General features: G+C 37.2%; 1 protein-coding gene and 1 pseudogene across 3 annotated transcripts in view; both read right to left on the bottom strand.

Moving 5' to 3' along the window:
* The window catches only part of Prdm5 (PR/SET domain 5), a 209,814-nt gene that overhangs the window by 95,430 nt on the left and 95,232 nt on the right, over positions 1-19,152 (bottom strand). For all 3 annotated transcript variants that reach the window (XM_023704426.1, XM_004644243.2, XM_004644244.2), the window contains 3 exons: positions 17,850-17,929; positions 12,543-12,627; positions 8,714-8,871 (listed from right to left, as the gene is read on the bottom strand). In XM_023704426.1, the coding sequence (XP_023560194.1) occupies positions 8,714-8,871; positions 12,543-12,627; positions 17,850-17,929 (323 nt within the window). The remainder of the gene's footprint in view (positions 1-8,713; positions 8,872-12,542; positions 12,628-17,849; positions 17,930-19,152) is intronic.
* On the bottom strand, positions 10,071-12,171 carry LOC111813529 (annotated as a pseudogene).

Below are 19,152 nucleotides of genomic sequence, written 5' to 3'. Positions count from 1 at the left end.
TTTTTAAAGAATACAAAAACAGTAGTAGACAAATAAAACAGCATTAAAAATGATACAAGAGGGCTGGCCAAATAGCTCAGTGAATTAAAGCATCTACAAGCAAACATAGGGTTGGGGGGTTTGACCCCAGGGCCTGCCGTACCGACCCCACCCCTGGCTTGTGCTGAGACAGCAATTGAGACTGGGCATGGTGGTGTGTGCCTGTAATCCCAGCTCTTGGGAGGCTATAAACAGGTGGATCACTATGAGTCCAATCTAGTAGTGAGAACCTGAACACTCTGTAGACCCTCCCCTAAATACAAAACAAAAAGAAAGAAAAAAGAAATGATACAATATTTCACTAAACAAAGTAATAGGAATTCAATAATGGTTGATGTATTACATGATGATATCTTCAAATTAATTGTTCAGATTACCAGATAAAAACATCTAAGATTCGTTTAAAGAAAAATAAAATAAGTCATAAGAAATTCAATAGAGGAAGAAAAAAAGAGTTAAAAAATTAAGCATTAACTGCTCCTTTCAAAAGACCAGCAGAAATCAACAATGCAATTATTAATTATCCAAACTATATATATATATATATATATATATATATATATATATACACCTAAATATATATACCTACATATATTTTTCCGTTTTCAATTGTCCTTTTCCTCATTCCAGTTTTTCCTTCCAATTGAATGATTTCTTTCCCTTTCACAGTATCTGTTGTACCTTTTAGATTATCATTACTCTTTCAGGTTCTCACACTAACGAGATTAAAATACCACTGTTCACTACAGCTAATATGGATCTATACAGAAGGAATTTATTCCTTCACAATAAAACCTTTTTAGGGGCTGGAGAGATGGCTCAGTGGTCTAAAGCACCTACTTGGAACAAGCTTGGCAAAGCACAGGGACCGCGGTTCAATCCTCCAGCACCACATGCCGGCCAGCCGCGCCCCCTGGTGGGCTGAGCTGGCCACACACACACGCACACACACACACACACTATATATATGTTTTAAAAAAAAATTTAAAACCTTTTTATATATGGAAATGGGAGCCATGTTCCTTTGCAAAACTGTTAAGACAACAGAAAGCTTCACTTTCCAATCTAGAACATAAGGTTCTCCTAGGTATCCTGGAAAGTAAAGACCAGAATTTTCTGCACAAACACAATCCTCCTAACTTTAACAAAGCACATGTTATAAGTCATAGTAACTCTACTAGGTCCTCTAGTTGATAATTTGTTTTCCAGATAGAAAGACAAATAAACTAGTAGCTTTTCATTGAAATTCATGTGAAATCCACAGAGGCAAAAGAAGAGACTCCTAAAGTAGAAATAGAAAATAGTGGAAGAACTTTAATTCTATCTAAAAATTTACCCACCAGTACACTGTTTTCTATATAAGCCAAATCTTTCAATTTTTAACATATACTAAGATTTTGAACATATACCAACATATACTATTGGGTACACACTGGGTTAGACAAACATAATCAGGCAGCTACAGATAAATATTAGGGTGTGTGTGTGTGTGTGTGTGTGTGTGTGTGTGTGTGTGTGTGTTCTGAGCACCAACCTGGATATCTAAAGGGCCAGCACTGCTATAGGACATATTTTCAAGAAATCCCTCATAGAAAGTAGCTACTGTATTTCTCACAATAATATGGGTGTATACTTAAAAGATTCAAAGCTTAGAGTCAGTTCCTAATTTTAAACATAAAATATCCAAGCTCATAGTCTCAACACAGATCTCATATGGGAAGTACTGACCTCCAGCACAGTGTGCATGAAGAACACAGCTCTCATCTGCACATTCTCTCCTCCACTGCTTCAAATTTGTGGCATTTCCTCAATGATAAACCCTGCTTATGATATACTCTTCTGCTTTACTGTTATATAGAAAAGGTAGCACCACTTCCTCAAAGATATATTAATTTTTCATTTAATTTAACTGGGCTTTTAAGGTCAGATCCTCTTTTCCCTAAGACTGCTGACATCCTATGAAGTCCAACCCTTTGTGTATTGAGTGTGCAAACTGACATGCTTGCTCACGCTGCACTCCTATGTGCTGGCTCTGTAGGGCACACGGTCTACCTTCACTTTTGTCCTCTCTGTGACACCATGTGCTCTGGCTCTTGCTTGTCTGCTGCAGGTCTTCCACAGTGCTCTTTTATTTAATCTTCTCCTAACAGAAACTGTAGGATGGAGAATGAATCAACCAAGCCTTAGGTAGAGTTAAAACTGATACAGAAAGTTCTCTGGGTTATGACTCAACAACAGGTTATGACACAGGAAAATAGGCAATACACTGGTAGTAGAGTACTACTTGGTATTACTGTAGTGGAAAGTGATCGTGCTTTGTTTCTGCTTTTTCTACCAAAAAGAAAAAAGGAGAAAACTTTCTCAAACTGAATCATCCACACAAAAGCAAGTGTTTATATGATGACTTTTATTGTGACATGGGGTTGTTTCTAACATATATCAATCTCTGGGAAGAAAGAATATGGTAGTTCTAAGTCTGCTTCTTAAAGTTAATTTTCTTACTCACCATATAAAATAGTTCAAAAAGAAAATGAGACCTTGACAATCAGAAATTAACACACACTCAGTTGTGATCATTAGAATAAAATATTGCAAGAAAACAGATTAAAAAAAGAGATGGAGTCCAAAAAGCAGTATCTTCTAGTAAATTCTCAATTTTTAATAGATACTAAGATAATACTATCTGATGAACATTGGGTCATGTAAAAATAAACATGCAGCTACAGAACAATATTAAGAAACTGAATCATGTTCCACACCTAAACACAAATTCTGGAAGGAATAAAATACTACCAAAAAAAGAACTGCCATAACTTTGAGAATTTTGAATAAATGCCTGCCTAATCACAGAATAAGAAACTTTTCTAATTGAGACCCAAAACTTGGAAGTTATAGAGTCTGAAGACATGAAGCTCATGCATTTATGACAAAATAAAAGGGTAAAATTTTTGTTTTGCTTTGTTTTTAAATAATTTCATTGAGAAACAAATAGCAATGAGACAGTTTCAAAACTGATTACTAACACAGTTTCAATAATTAATACACTGCATATTGTTCTCTTAGTGGTTATTCATTGTACAAGATGTAGACATGATATCCATCCACAAACACTATCAGAACAAATCTCTCTACTCAGTGATCCAAGAGAATGCAGCTGTGTATCTCTCCTAACTATTTTGAACATACAGTACAAAATGGTCATTCATTTGTATCCCCCTTTTTGTTTAACTTTGTCAGAGAAGGGTATTCCGTTGTCATTTAAATATTGTAGGTGCCTGAATTCAGCAAAATATTCCAATGTACTCCAGTAATCCATAATAGTAGTGGGTTTTGCATAAGACTGGCAATGACCAAAGTTGTTGACTTGGCCAGAGAGACGGCTCAGTGGAATAAACACTTGCCTGGCAAGTGTAAGGGCCTGAGTTCAATTCCCACTTCTGCCAAAAAAGATTAAAAAAAAAAAAAAAAGAAGAAGATGTTGACTTAATCTTTTTACAGCTCAGCGTATTAATATGGCTTTACTTTTTATACTTCATTTTTATACTTTTCTGCTGAATGGTTAAGACCAAGATAAAGCAAGACCATCTAACAAGTATTATAACTTTTGTATTTGATAAGGTCAGTCAAATCCCCTCAGGATTTATGTTGAAACCCTGTACCACAGGGTTTGTAGATCCTTTGTGAGTGTCACCCATGTAGATGAGTCATAGCCATTGCTTGACCAATTTGCTCTCTGTGAAAACCTGAGAGAATATTTTTTCTCCATATGACTCTCCTTAGGCACACTCTACAGCAGTGTTCACTTTCCTCTGTGGCCCCATAATCTCCTTGATCAGAAAATCTGGGACACAACTGAGCTATATGATATTGCAGTACATGTTCTCCCATGTTCTGAATCTTCGCTGACCTTGAAAGGCTAGGGCCAAAATGTTGGCTATCCTTGCAGCCCTTTTTTTTCTCTAATTTTTGGTCTATGAACTTAGGTTGTTAACCATCCAGAAGAGAATCTTATTAATATTACCCTACAACCTAAGCAGTTGAGCTTAACCTCACTATCTGCCTGAATATACTGAAAGCCTATAGAGAAAATAAACAGACCACATTTAAAGGAAAACAGATTGGCACAGTGGATTAGGAAACAAAATCCAACAATCTGCCTGTATACAAGAAATACACTTAACTCATCAAGAAATTCATAGGCTGAAAGTCAAAGATGGAAAACAATACTACACGCCCCAGAACATAAAAAAAAAAAAAAAAAAGCAGGAGTAGCAGTCCTATTCTCAGATAGTCTCAACTTCAAACCAAGAATGATCAAATAAAATGAAGAAGGCCACTATATACTGGTTAAGGTACAAATTCAAGAGGACAAAACTTTTGCATTGAGAAGATGCAAAGTGGCAAATAAGGGTAAGAAACAAAAACAGCAAAGGATGAATGCTTATAATATGCACACTGCTCTCAGAAAGCAATGAAAACACAGACAAGTGGTCCAAAGGAAAAATGGACAAAGCATACAAATAAGTTTTTAGAAGGTGTAAAAGACAAATCAATTTGTGACAGGCAGAAGAATTTTACATATCATGGCTAAAATACATTGAGAATCATGTTTGTATTCTAACTGAAAAAACTGTGATGTGGAGAAAAAGGACACTTTCATACAAAGTGTCAAAAGACAAAACAGTCTTTTCAGAAGGCAAAGGAGTAGCAACAATCAAAATGTAAGAGCAATTAAATATTGAGCCTAGAAATTCCATGCATAAGTTCTATTGTCAGAAATTTTGTTTGTTTACTTAGAGAATTTTACGTAAAAGGGTGTTGACTTCATACTCTACAAATTAGCATTGATTATAGAAATCAAAATGAAAGTTCTCCAAGTCATATTCTAAGGCAAGAATGATACATGCATGCCATAATACTATTCACTTTTAAATACATGTTTCAAATGGAAAACTAAAACCTTATGAATTTTATAAGTTATACACAAAATAACATCTTTTCACACAAACATTTGTGAAAAATGTCAATATTGCCCAAGATCTTGCTAGATAAGATGAAAGAATTCCTTTATACAGTAGAACATTTCACCTGTGAACTTTACGTCTGATGTAACACTTGTGAATTTATTCTCAACCTCACATAACTGAGAACTATTTCGTTCCTCTTTCACAACCCAGCAGTCACTCTTTCCCATTCTGACATTGTCCCCTGAGACTTGACTTTTGATACCGTGGCTTTAGACTAAACATGTCTCACCAAACTTGCTGTGCTGAAATTCTAATCTGCAATGAGGCAATATGAGGAGGTGAGGTTTTTGAAAGCTAACTAGGTCATATTAATGAGACTTAAGTCTGTGGAAGACATATTGCCTTTGTTTTCCTTTGCACCCCAAGAAGACATAGGACAAGACACTGACCATCTGAAAACCAGAATCTGAGCCCCCACCAGACCCCAGATCTGCCAGCACCTTTACCCTGAACTGCCTAGCATTCAGACCTGTGGGAGATAACTGTTACTTCAACCCCCAAATCTAGGAATCTTGTGGTAGCAGCCCAAATTGATGAAGAGAGCTGCTCATCTCTATTCATCCCTACACAAACCTACTATAAATTTACAAAGGATGAAGAAGTATCTGAACTAAATTTGGCTTCTGGAGCCTGTATAACTTGCTACATGACAAAAGAGTGTGTTTTCAAAATAAAATCCATCCCTCCAAAATTTCACTATGGCCTTAATCAAGATAAATGACAATATTCATTTGTTCAAGCAAGTCTAAACCATGAAAGACAAAATAAGACCACTGCAATAAAAATGCACAGATCATCTGCTCAGAAAAATCAGAAGATTCAATGTATTTGAGGTAGCAACCCTTGCCATACTACCTGACAATCAGATTGACTCTTGGTGGGTTTATTTCTTTCTGATTTCTTCAGCATATCTGTATTTTCCAGTTGACTAACTAGCCATTAATGAATAATGATGGAAGGAAAGACTGATTTGCTTTTTTTGCACATGATTTTTAAAGACTGTTTCAGATATTTTCAGGCTATGATCATAACACAGTAAGAAACATATTTGTTCAGTGGCGAAGGATTGAATGTGCGTTCCACTTTGGCAATTACAGCCCTCATGATTTCCATCCTTCCCAAGACATCATTATTACTTTCACATGATTTATGGCTGAAAGTATGAGAGATGGTGCACAGAGCCTATGCCAAATTCCCATATGGCATATAACACAAGCCAAACTGTGAAAAACTCATAAATGTGGGTAGATCAGTTTCATCAAAGAAAGGAATGAGAGGGTTCCAGAGACTGAACAGGAAATTTGCCAGATAATTCTTTACAGTCATGTAATTCCAAGAGGCAGTAATAAAAACTGCCCAGAACACAGAATATGTGAGCCAAGCAGAAGATAGTAAACTAGAAATCAGGTAAAGCCACTATCAGTCAACCTTGTTTATTCTTTGTTAATCCCACTTTTTGTTTGTCTTCTTGAACTAAAACTCAAACTGGTATTACAATGTTTTAAAATAATATCAAATGGGACCAAATGGAAATCCTTCTGAATACTGAAATAACTATAATCCTCATGAAATATTAAGGGAAAATAAGTACGAAGTTATTTTAAAAGATGTTATAAAAATGATATTTTGGGACTAGAGACTTAGCTCAGTAGTAGAATGCTTGCTTAACAAGCTGGAAGCCCTGGGTTCAGTCTTTGGTACCAAAACCAAAAAATAAACCTCAACTAAAAAAGATATTTAAGAGGCAACTGTTTGTCATGCCATAGGTATTTTGACATACATCTCTAAGATTTTAAATTATCTTTGGACATGTTTCCTGAATGCGTTTCAAATATTATTTATTACTGCACAAAAGTAAATTTGATAAAGCTAGCATATTCTGGAATAAGAATTTGAACAAAAATAATTTAAGAACTGTAAAGAAAAATGAACAGGACAATCTGAGAGATGATAACTTGAAGTAAAGGGAAGTCAGAGAGGTTATGAAGACTCAAGATAATGGAAATACTGTTTTAAGGATGATGCATGCAGCAAATAGAAGGATGAGCTGAACAGTAAGTTAAGGTAATATTTTGGACAACTGTGATGACAGCAGAAAAAAATACACACACACATATACACATACACACACATTCTGGCAAGTGTAAAGTTGTGAGTGTAATTCCTGATACATATATATATATATATATATATATATATATATATATGTATAAAAGTGAGGTAACAGAATTATGTGTTAGATGAGATGCTTGGTAGGATGGACTGTACTGAGAAGAGCTTAAATGCCAAGAAGCCCAAGGAGATGAACGTGAAAAGTAATCTAGATGAAAGCAAATTTATCCAGACATTGGAAGAGTAAACAAAGAGACAGGCTGGAATCTTAACAAGTACAAGACCCTGGGTTCAATCTTCAACAATGCAAAAACAAAACAAATCAAAATGGAAAGGATCATGCAAAGCTGATGAGATAATAGAGACAGTAGAATCTTTAAGGTTTGCTTTCTAATTTTTAAAGAGGAATCAAGATTGAAGAAATAGATTTCAAAAATTGTTTACCTTTTATTAGTAAAAGACTCTTCAAGACATAAATTACTAGACAAAGGATGAAAAAGTCCTTCTGGAGTCTGTTCAATGTACTCCCAAAAAGACACCAATTATGTATTAGGTAAGCAGTTATAAATATGGGTCTGTAGCCTAGTATTAATGGAACTACTTGGAATTGGTATTGATAGCAGAAGTCATGGAAATGGCGACATTTCTCAGAGAAGATACAGAAAAATATCTACGATACCCTCTTGGGGTAAAGGCAGACAGGCATGACTGGGATGATAAACGTCTCGCCAAAGCTTCCATACGTACACTTTAGTTACCAACCTGTGGAGATACTAGGTATAACCTTAAGAAGATGGGGCTTAGTGGGAGAAAGTTAGGAGACTAGAGACATGCCCTTCATGAAAATACTGGGATCCCAGCTCCTACCTCCATTGTTTTGCTTCCCAGTCATCATGAGGAAAAGTTTTGCTTTGCCATGTGCTCCCGTCATGACTTCCAGCCCTATGCTAGGCCTAAAAGCAGCACAGCCAACCAACCATGGACTGAAACAGAAAACCATGAGCCAAAGGGAATCCTTCCTGTTCTGAACTTGTTTCTCTCAGGTATTTTGTTACAGCGATGGAAAAGGTGACTATTACAGAGCCTGCAGAAATGCTCAGGAAACTGTCAGGGGACTGAGCAGAGTATAGTACAAGGACACCAAAGATGAAGAGAATTTTAGACTGGTAACAGGAACAAGAGCATCAAACTTTGCAGAAAGAATGAAAAATGATTTAACAATGATTAAAAGCCACATTCTTAGCTGCCTTAATAACTAGGAGATTTTAATGAGTTAAGAGCTCAGTGCCATCTTGTAGAAAGTTTCAGTAGAGCACGGAAGACAGAAATGAGCCTGCACAGAGTTACAGTCTGAGCGAGTGGTTACGAAGCAGAGCAAGGTCTTCTCTAGGTACTCCATTCCATATGCCCTGCCCCAGGTATGCAAAAGCTTCAGTGAAAGATGAACAGTTGAAAATCTTGTCAGCAAAATGGTGAAATAAAAAAGAAAGGAAGGAAGGAAAAGAAAGAAAGAAAGAAAAAAATGAAGTTTTTACCTTCTTGTGATTCTTGTAAACATTTCTGTGAGCAAATCCCTTGCCACAAAGCTTGCATTTGTAAGGCTTGTCTTCACTGTGGATTACTTTGTGGGCTCCCACTTGGTCAAGCCTCTTGAAAGATTTATTACAAATCTCACAATTATAGGGTCGTTTTTCTGTGAAAAATGAGTGAAGACAATCTCATATCCATATAAAGGTAAAGAGGTAAAGGATAAAAAGAGATATGTCCTTACTTTAAACTACTTGTTTTACACAACTAACCTAAAAAGCAATGTCCAACTAAAGCAAAATAGGAAGAAAAAGGTACCAAGCAGCCTGCTTCCGCTGGATATGTATGTCTCCTCACAAATGAAATGTGAGCTCCGTCTCCTACAGACCTATTTTTAAAACTAAAGGTAGCTTTAATAGAAAGAGGTTTAGATTCAAAGAAGAAATCCTATTTCCAGATGAAAAATCTGCTGATGTGTGTGAGTTTAAATCAGGGTCACAGCCGGGAGTACTAAGACAGCTTTGGCAATGAAGGAGGTAAAAGCCAACTCGCCTCCTGCCGGGCCACGCAGGGCCCATACAGGCAGAGTTTCCAGTTGTCAGCAGGAATTAAACACTTAGGCGGGGAAGTCAAAGCCCTATTTATGTAATATTCGTATAATGTTGACAACTGAATTTTAAAAATACTGTGGGAATCAACATCACATATTTGAAATCTCTGATCTTAATTTACTAAAACATCTATATCTATCTCCAAACAATGTGAATATTCAAAAACATTCTGACTTCAATGGCTTCAAATGACAAACATCTTATGTTCTAGGAGACTTTATAAAGCCAAAATTGCTTTCAGAGTTGTTTTTCTCAAATCTGCATAAGTAAAGCAGACGTATTGCTCAAGCTTGTTCAAGATGAAAAGTATGGCTTTAAAACAGTTTCCCAAAACATATTTATAAATTTCTCAATAACATTATTAGCACCATAATTAAGATGTAACAGTATCTAGAAGTATAAACACCGTAAATGTTGAATCTCTGGCAAACATCAAAAGCTCTGCAAACACAATGCATAAAGGTTTGCACTTATCATTCCAGGAGGGGTTTACTGTTTCTTTTTCTTTATTTTTGTATACTTTAATTTCAGAACAAAATAAACAAAAAATAAGATCAAAATACACAACATCCAACTCTGCTGTCAAATTACAGAGGGAATGGGGCTCAAGGCTCTTACTTCCTGCTTTCAACACAGGGCGGGAGAAATTAGTTACTGGGCTCAGCAGAGGGAGAAGTGGGACAGGGTCACTCAGGCTGCTGGAGAGCTGCTGGGACACTACACAGAGCACACAGGTTTCTCACAGTGGGAGCTCCTAATACGCTCCTTCCACCCGGGATGCATCCTCATCCCCTTCAAGGGGAGGGATCTCAGCAGGAACAGCAGCACTGGGCTCCTTTGCAGTTACCTCATCTTCATTGATGCCCAGGCCCAGCTTGATCATGTGGTAGATACACATGGAGTGGGTCTGTGGGTCCTCCAAGGAGAAGCCAGAAGACAACAGCATTGTCTTGAACAGCAGCACCACCAGATCCTTGACAGCCTTGTAATTCTTGTCAGCCTCGGCCTTCTGCCTCAGGGTCTCCACAATGGGGTGCTTGGGGTTGATCTCCAGGTGCTTCTTGGCCAACATGTAGCCCATGTTAGAGTTGTCATGGAGGGCCTAGGCCTTCATGATCCACTCCATGTTGGCTGTCCAGCCACAAGTGCTGGTCACAATACAGCAGGGTAAAGACACAAGCTTGTTGGAGATTGTCACCTTCTCAACATTCTTATCCAGATTTCCTTCATGAGTTTGCACAGGTTCTCAACCTTGGCTTTGCTCTCCTCAATCTTTTCTTCCCCTCCTCATCCTCAGGCTGCACACAGTATTCATTGATAGGCTCGGTCATGTAAACCACCTCAAAGCCCTGTTTCTGCACGTGCTCCACAAAGCCAGAATTGTCCACCTGTTCTTTGCTCTTACCAGTGATGTAGTAGATGGACTCCTGCATCTCCTTCATGTGAGACATGCACTCGGACAGGGATGCCATCTCATTTCCAGACTGAGTGATGTGATAGCATAGTTCAGAAAGGTGCTGCTTATTAGTGGAGACCTCATGGATTCCAAGCTTTAGATTTTTTGAGAATGCCTGATAGAATTTCTTATAGTTCTTTGTCTTCAGCCAACTCAGAGAAGAGCTCAACACATTTTTTAACATTTGTTTTTTTGTGGATGACTTTCAAGATTTTGCTCTGCTGGAGCATTTCTCTGGAGATGTTTAGGGGCAGATCCTCTGAGTCAACCACACCATGGATAAAATTTAGGTACTTGGGGATCAACTCATCACAACTGTCCATGATGAACACACAATGGACATAGCGTTTGATGTTGTTCTTCTTATTCCTGTTCTCAAATAGGTCAAAAGGTGCCTGCCGGGGAATGAATAGCAACACCCTGAATTCCAGCTGACTTTCCACAGAGAAGTGCCTGATGCCAGGTGGTCTTCCTAGTCATTGGTGAGGATTCTGTAGAACTCTCCATGTTCCTCCTGAGTGATGCTATCAGGGTTTCTGGTCCAAATGGGCTTGGTCTTGTTCAGTTCCTCATGATCAATGTATTTCTCCTTAATCTTGGTTTTTTCTTAAGCTTTCCAGTATCATCCTCTTCATCAGAGCCCACATCTTCAATCTTAGGCTTCTCTTCATTATCCTTGTTTTCTTCTTCTTTTTCACCTTTGTCTTCCTCTGTCTCATCATCACTGATTTCCTTCTCTCGTTCTTTCTCCAGATAAAGGGTGATGGGGTAGCCAATGAACTGGGAGTGCTGCTTTACCACTTCTTTGACCCACCTCTCCTCCAAGTACTTTGTTTGGTCTTCTTTGAGATGGAAGATCACCTTGGTGCCTCAACTAATTGGCTCCCCGTGGTCAGTGCAGACAGTGAATGATCCCCCAGCAAAAGACTCCCAGGCGCACTGCTCATCATCATTGTGCTTTGTGATCATGACAACTTTCTTTGCTACCAAATAGGCAGAGTAAAATCCAACACCAAACTGCCCAATCATGGAGATGTCTGCACCAGGCTGAAGAGCTTCCATGAATGCTTTTGTGCCCACTTGGCAATGGTTCCCAAGTTGTTTATGTGGTGAGCCTTGGTCATGCCAATACCTGTGTCCACCAAAATCAGTGTCCACTCCTGAGGGTTATGGATGACGTCAATCTTCAGCTCTTTGCCACTGTCCAACTTGCAAGGGTCTGTCCAGCTCTCATATCGGATCTTGTCCAAGGCATCAGAAGCTTTAGAGATCAACTCCCAAAGGAAAATTTCCTTGTTGGAGTAGAAGGTCTAAATGATGAGAGACATGAGCTGGACATCTCTGCCTGAAATGCAAACGTCTCCACCTCATCCTTCCCATGGTGCATCTCCTCAGGCATCTTGAACACAAAGGGCTGGGATACAAGAGAGCAAATTGGCTTGGACTGTGTCCAACGCACTGCAGAAGAGCTGCGCAGTGGCAACTCGAGAGAGTGGCTTTAATGTTTTTGAAGTGTCTCATTGCGTAATAGAGAATAAAGAAAGAGAGGAGAAGTAACTGATAAATTCAATGGTGATTCTGAGGATTGCTTTTAACTAAATCACCTACCAAATTAAGGAATAGAGAATTAAGTAGCTTGTTCTAAATTTCATATCTAGTTAATAGCCAAGCTACATAGCCAGGGAATCTTGTTACCCTTTCTGATCTCCTGAAAGTAACAGTCATACTTTTGTGTGACTTTAATATATGACGAAGAAGTATTTATTTTACCTGAATGGGTGATCATATGACGTTTCAGCTGATTTGCTGAAATAAATTTCTTCATACATTCTTGACAATCAAATATCTCATGAATCTAGAAAAGATAATACTGACAGTTAAAAAGTTGAAACCAACTAAATTATACAGAGCTCATCCCAAAGTATAAACCTGCAGTGCTACTGCAGTCTGTTCAGATTATCCTACACAAACTAAAAGTGCAACAAGCATAAATTATTTAATAAAACATTACTTAAAAAATTAACAGTCACACTACTTAAATATGCAGTATAGCTGATCTGTTTAGTATATACTACATGGGTGCACTAAAAATTACAGTGTATATATTAACTTTTGTTATGAACAAATTTAGAAATATGTTACCTTCAGGAAGTGATATTCCTTTTGCAGTAGATAATGATATTTTAAATTTAAATGTACCAATGAAGAGTACAATATTAACTGCAAACTAGAAGAGGTATGGTTCTGAAAACATTTCACATGATGAATCATGTGTTGAGTCTATCTTACTGATTATGCAGAAGTCAAACATGATGTAGTTTAGCATTACATGGAAGTTGGATGTGCTCAGAGGACCACAATATTAAAAAAAAAAACAAGGAAGAAGTCCAAAGGATATAAAGTAGAATATCTGTAGGATAAACATATCCAAAATAAAGCATAAGGGATAAAATCAACAGTGATAGTGTTTGGTATTTTTTGCTATATGAGGAGATTAGGCTGCTTTTTCTGAAGGCAAAGTGGATGGGTAAATATGAACTGAATATATTAAACTTTTTTGCTGTAATGGCTATTTTGCTATATGGGTATTTTACATCTCATGTTGCATACCTTATATATAGACAAATAAAATGTATTTTTACAAAACATAAAAGGGGACACTTTTAACAAACAACTAGCTCATATAAATGCTATAATTAAATATGTATTATTGCTTTCTCTCTCAGAGCTGGCATCAGAGAAAGTAGTAATATGAAAAGTAGAAGCCTAAATTATTATCACAAACAATTTGCTCAATTCTCAAAGGAATGTATTAGACTATGTGATAGCAGAAATTTCTATGGTTCTCATAAAGAAGAAGATCACACTGCTGCTGAGGATTCCCAAGTGGTTTAGGTAAAGTCTTGTTTTATGTCAGGCTCAGTGAAGGTTCAACTGGCTCCCAGGAGATGAACCCAGACAAGCAAAGACCCCTGTGGAAGGAGCAAAAACAGTGACCACCCTGCAGAGCAACTGCAGACACACGGAGTTACAGGTACAGATCACCACCCTGACCAGGCAAAGCATGGTCTGTAATGGTCTCCTTGACCTAGGGGGTCAGGACAAGCCTCAAAGCGAGGAAGATGCAGAGGCTCGGGGAGGAGGCTGACCGATCCGAGCCTATAGCAGGGTCTTCTTTTCCCATAAACATGGCAAGTCTAAGGCTACCGATCCTCCTACCTTTCTGCCAAGTATGATGTGAAGTACTGGAAAACTCAGTATGGACAGTAATGAAATGTGGAGAATCAGACAGCACCTGAGAGGTATCAGTCCCCTTAGATCTACCTCTTATCCTCACTGTGATAGGCAGCATGTAATCTTCATTAGGGGATCATGTGAATTCCAGAGATGCTGCTGAGAAATCAATGTGGGCTCAGTGCCACCACCCTAGCAGGAACACAGGGTGAATGCTTGCAGCCTATGGGTGCTAAAGGTGCAGCCTCATCACACAGCAAGGCCTGCACAGGGGCTTGGGCAGAACACTGACATCTGAGGGGCAGCAATGTGAAATGAGATGCTTACTTAAAAACAGTAAGAGTAGATTTTTTTTATATTCTTAAACCCTGCTCTATAATTCATGGCACATAATTTTATAATGACAAACAGATGATAACCCTTCTGAGGGAAAGAAAAATGAAAACTTTCACGTAATTTCTTCAGCACTAAGTTTTTATTGGTATATCAAATGTTTACAAGCACTAAATGATATATAAAGTGTTAACTTAAAATATGGACAGAATACTGATTTGTTCACATTTAACTCTCGGCTTCTGAAACATGGAAGATATTTTAAAGTTGAATTAAATTGACAGTCTCCAAATTATTAAAGCAATAATTTTAATGCACACAGAAGCATGACAAAGCTATTCTCAAAACTCTTAAAGTGGTTCAATAACACAGATGTAAAGTGAAAAAGATAAGAAACAGTACTTAATGCCAAATGTTAAGAATATTCTGTAAAATTTAGTATATGATATTGACTTGGAAGGTAGTATTTTAAAGTTCTAAATTAAATAATGTTTAAGAAGGATCATAATATAGCTTATTATAATAAAGGACAGCATCCACTAATATAAAAATCTGTATTGTACAGTAATTTATTTATTTTTGTGCAGGGTCTCATCACACAGCTCGGACTCATTGTGAGCCTCCTGGTTTCTTCCTCCCTAGTGCTGGGATTACAAGCGTACACCACCACACCCAGACTCCATCACCAGCTCAGCACGCACAGGGGCGGAGCCAGTGCAGCATGCGGTGCCAGGGATTGAACCCCGGCCCCTGTGCTTACCTAAGCAAGTGCTTAGTGCACTGAGGTATATCGCTGGTCCTTGTACAGTAATTTACATTGTGCTAAAGCACCATCTACTGGCAATGTGAAATACTGCAACTAAACTCTACTAGACATTAAGACTCATCTAACTAAAATGTCACAACTGGAGTCATTAAAAGTTGTGTATACATCCAGAAAAAGTAGAATTGACTATACTCTTATGAAGGGAGGCAAGGATTGTGTAACACTAATAATTTACTGCTTTCTGTAACTATCAATAACTCAAAAGCATGAGCAATACCGCCTGTCTTCCATCAATACCATGCACAGTTTCCTTCTATGAAATTTCCTTATTTCCTTCAAGGGAAAAAGATTCTCATATTATAAAAACCAATCAAAACAGGATATTACTCAAGACTATGCACGCCAGCTAATTTTGTTAAATCAGTCTTACTTGTTATACCACCTTAAATTTCAACCACTAAGACTTAAATAGGTCAGGGAAATAAATTATAACATGAAAGAGAACCTCCAGAAAATACCTACTGCAACAGATTTAATAATTTTGTCTCAGATTGGGTTCTTCTTCCTAAGCTAGAAAGGTGATAATGAAAAAATGAGATTTACAAGAAGGAATATCTGGAAAATGATAACTAGTTCAATGTTCCGTTTTCAGAAGTGGAGAAAATCAAGGCCCAATGGTAATGGAAGGTCAGGGATAAAGGGTGAAACAGCCTAACTGCAATTGCAATGCTTATTTCATTATTCTTCAATAAAAGAATCAAAATCACTACAGGATGTAGCCATAGATACGCAAATGTAATTTAACTATCTTGTACGTTATAAACTAAATCCTCAGAACACAGTTGGAGCCACGGGGTTAAAAGTTGTGTCAATTTTAAGTTCCTTTTACTCACTACAGAAGAGATGCATATATGCATACTGAGTGAAAATTCATTTCAGAAAGCACAGAAAAGTCAACTGACTTTCTTTTTTCCCCATAATTTTATTGACAAACAAATAGCAATGAGACAGTTTCAAATCAAATTGGTAGGACAGTTTCAATAATTAACACATTGCATACTCTCTTCCTAGTGGTTAATTGCTGTACAAGATGCGGACATGATATCCTATTTACAAACACCATTAGATCAAATCACTCTATTCATTAAGAGAAGGTAACTATATATCTATCCTAACCACTTTGAATACACAGATACAAAAATGGACATTCATCCGTATACCGTTTTTTTGTTAAGTTCCATTATTTGAATATTATAGGTGTGTAAACTCAGCAAAATATTCAAAAGAGTCCAGTAGCCCATAATAGTATTGGGTCTTCCGCTTGACTGACAATGTCAGAAATTGTTGACCTGAGTCCTCTACAGCTCAACATAACAGTATGGCTTTACTTCTTATATTTCGTTTTTATCCTTTTCTGCTGGATGGCTAAGACCAAGGTAAAGCAGGACCTATGGGGAGTCACATGGACAGAAAACATTCTCTCAGACTTTCACAGAGAGCACACTGGCCAACCAATAGCCATGACTCATACACATGGCTGACACTGAAAAAGGTTCTACAATCTGAGGTACAGGATCTCAGGATAAATCCTGAGGGTACTTCACTGACCTTATCAGACCCAAAACCTACAACTCTTGTTCAATTGACTTTCATTAGTACAATTTTTCTCTTTCCTTATGCATTAATTCATGAAAAAAAGTTTTGAGTTCCTATTCAAAAAGCACAAGAAATAAATTGATCATTTATATCTTTTTTTTTTTTTTCATGTATTTGCTACACGGTCTCACTCCGCAGCTCCGATTCCTAGTGATCCTCCTGTTTTCAGCCTCCCCAGTGCTGAGATTACAGGCGTGCACCACCACGCCCAGTCTCTGCAGCTCAGGGTACCTGGGAGAGGGGCCAGTGCAGCATGTGGTGTGGAGCATCGAACTCTGGCCCCTGCACTTGCTTAAGCAGATGTGTAGTCCACTGAGCTGTCTCACCGGCCCTATACCTTTGTTATAAGTCACAACATGAATATTTTGGAACTTGTCATAGTGTGAACAAAATCTCAATTCTATTTTAATTCTATCTTATGAAATGCTTACTAATGTTGTTTAGCTAACAATTGCCATTGGTTTTTCATCTTAATTTCCACAGTAAAATAATAATATATAACTTTGAATTTTATTTTCTCCTGAATAAGTATTCATCTTTGCTAACAGCACTTGGACCTACAAACTTATGACTCTATACTCTGTCACTGTTAAGAAGCAGAATAAATTAAAATCAAGCTTAACAAAACATACTAGTAATTCAGAATACTATTTTATTGTTGTACCATAATTGAATTCATTTTGCTTGTGTTGGACTAAAGCATATGTACTTTAATAGTCAAAGGCTCCTTCCTAGTACATAGTAAGTACCATAAAAGGTTCGGTATTCTCACTGGTTTCTTTATTCATTGCTTTTCTTGAGCAAATAATAATCGACAAAGTGTGAAACCAGATCAGAATTAAGGGAAGGATTCAGCTAGACACGACACCTGACACTGAGGAAGCATTTCAATTAATTCTGAGTAACAGCAACTTAAAATATCTTTTTACTTTGTTTCCTATTGTCTTACATTCTAGAATATGTCATCATTTACTGGCAAAGCTCTAGCTTAACCATATAAAAAGATAAGGTGAAAGTTTTTATGGCAGACGCTATAAATGACAGGAAGACCTTTTACTGCGATGAAAGTTAAGCTTTATCCTACTAACCTTTCTATGTTCCTGTAGGCTTGACGGTGAGGAACACTTTTTATTGCACACTGAACATATGAGTTTTTTCTTAGTATCTCCTAAAATAGAAGTAAAATACCATCATAAACTAAATGAGACTACTGAGAGGTACAACTGATACAGTGTTTCTACATTTGTAATTTCCTTTTCTTAATTCAGAATCTCACATCCATTTAGACAGATGCAGATATATCCATAAACTCAAGTCAAGAGCAAATTGTATTTCAGACACTTTCCTCTTAAACTTGAGAATCTTGTTTGACATACCACTTTTTACATAAAATAGGCCTTTCACTTTTTCATATACTGACATGGTACTAAAAGAAAAAACGTATTTCCACAAAACTCAAATTAAAGTTAACCATACATGTTTAAGAAAGAAAAAAACAATTCATAAATAATTCATTGATTTTTCTATTCATCCACATTTCAATAAATATTTGATTATTAGCATATTTTATTCTAAATGTAATATTTTATCAACTAGGTTTTCTAATGAGACTTATACATTATTTCTAACACTGGATTTACAAAATCTATGAGCACATGCTGTATTAGATTGAATTAAAGAGAATAATGTAACATCAAACATACTAAAATATTATATTCACAGCACATAATCAACATAAAACCCAATGTTGCCTTGTTATATGATTAAATGGATCAAACTTCATGAAAACTAAACATTTTAAAGTCATAGACGCCAACAAAACTTTTTTAAGATGTGATGCAATAACGTGTCATCTGTACTGTCATAAACAACAACAAAATCATGTTTTCCAGTTCTAATTGATTGATTTCAAATATACATACTAAACATATTGCTGGCCATAGTAGTTGTTACCATTTTAAGGAGTTTTAAAAGGGAAATAATGGAATACAAGACACATATTGTATAAGATTATTTTATAATGAAACAGCCAAAGAATAATATACAAAAAGTACAAGAAATCTGTCCACAGTCTAAAGACCAAAGAATGCAACTGAGGGCCTAGATCCCAAGACCATGCATGAGTCCAGCTGAAAATCCAGAGCTCATAACAGTGCCTCCCACAAGGCCATCTGGAGGCCTACAGCCCACCACAATGTCTAATGCAGGCCCGCGTCACTGGTCTGCAGCGTGAAGGCCCAAAGCTCAATGGCGGAAGCTAGAAAGTCTGAGCCAGCAAGATGAAGGATCTGTGCTAGTAGGTTCAGGGGGTCTGAACTGAAGCCAGGAAGCAATGCTTAAGGTAAGGACCAGAGTTCCATACAAAAGTACAACAGCTGTCATCAGCAACAG

The sequence above is a fragment of the Octodon degus genome, unplaced genomic scaffold (genome assembly GCF_000260255.1).
Source record: "Octodon degus isolate 3935 unplaced genomic scaffold, OctDeg1.0 scaffold00196, whole genome shotgun sequence".
NCBI lineage: Eukaryota > Metazoa > Chordata > Mammalia > Rodentia > Octodontidae > Octodon > Octodon degus.
This window is presented reverse-complemented; position numbering and strand designations above follow the sequence as displayed.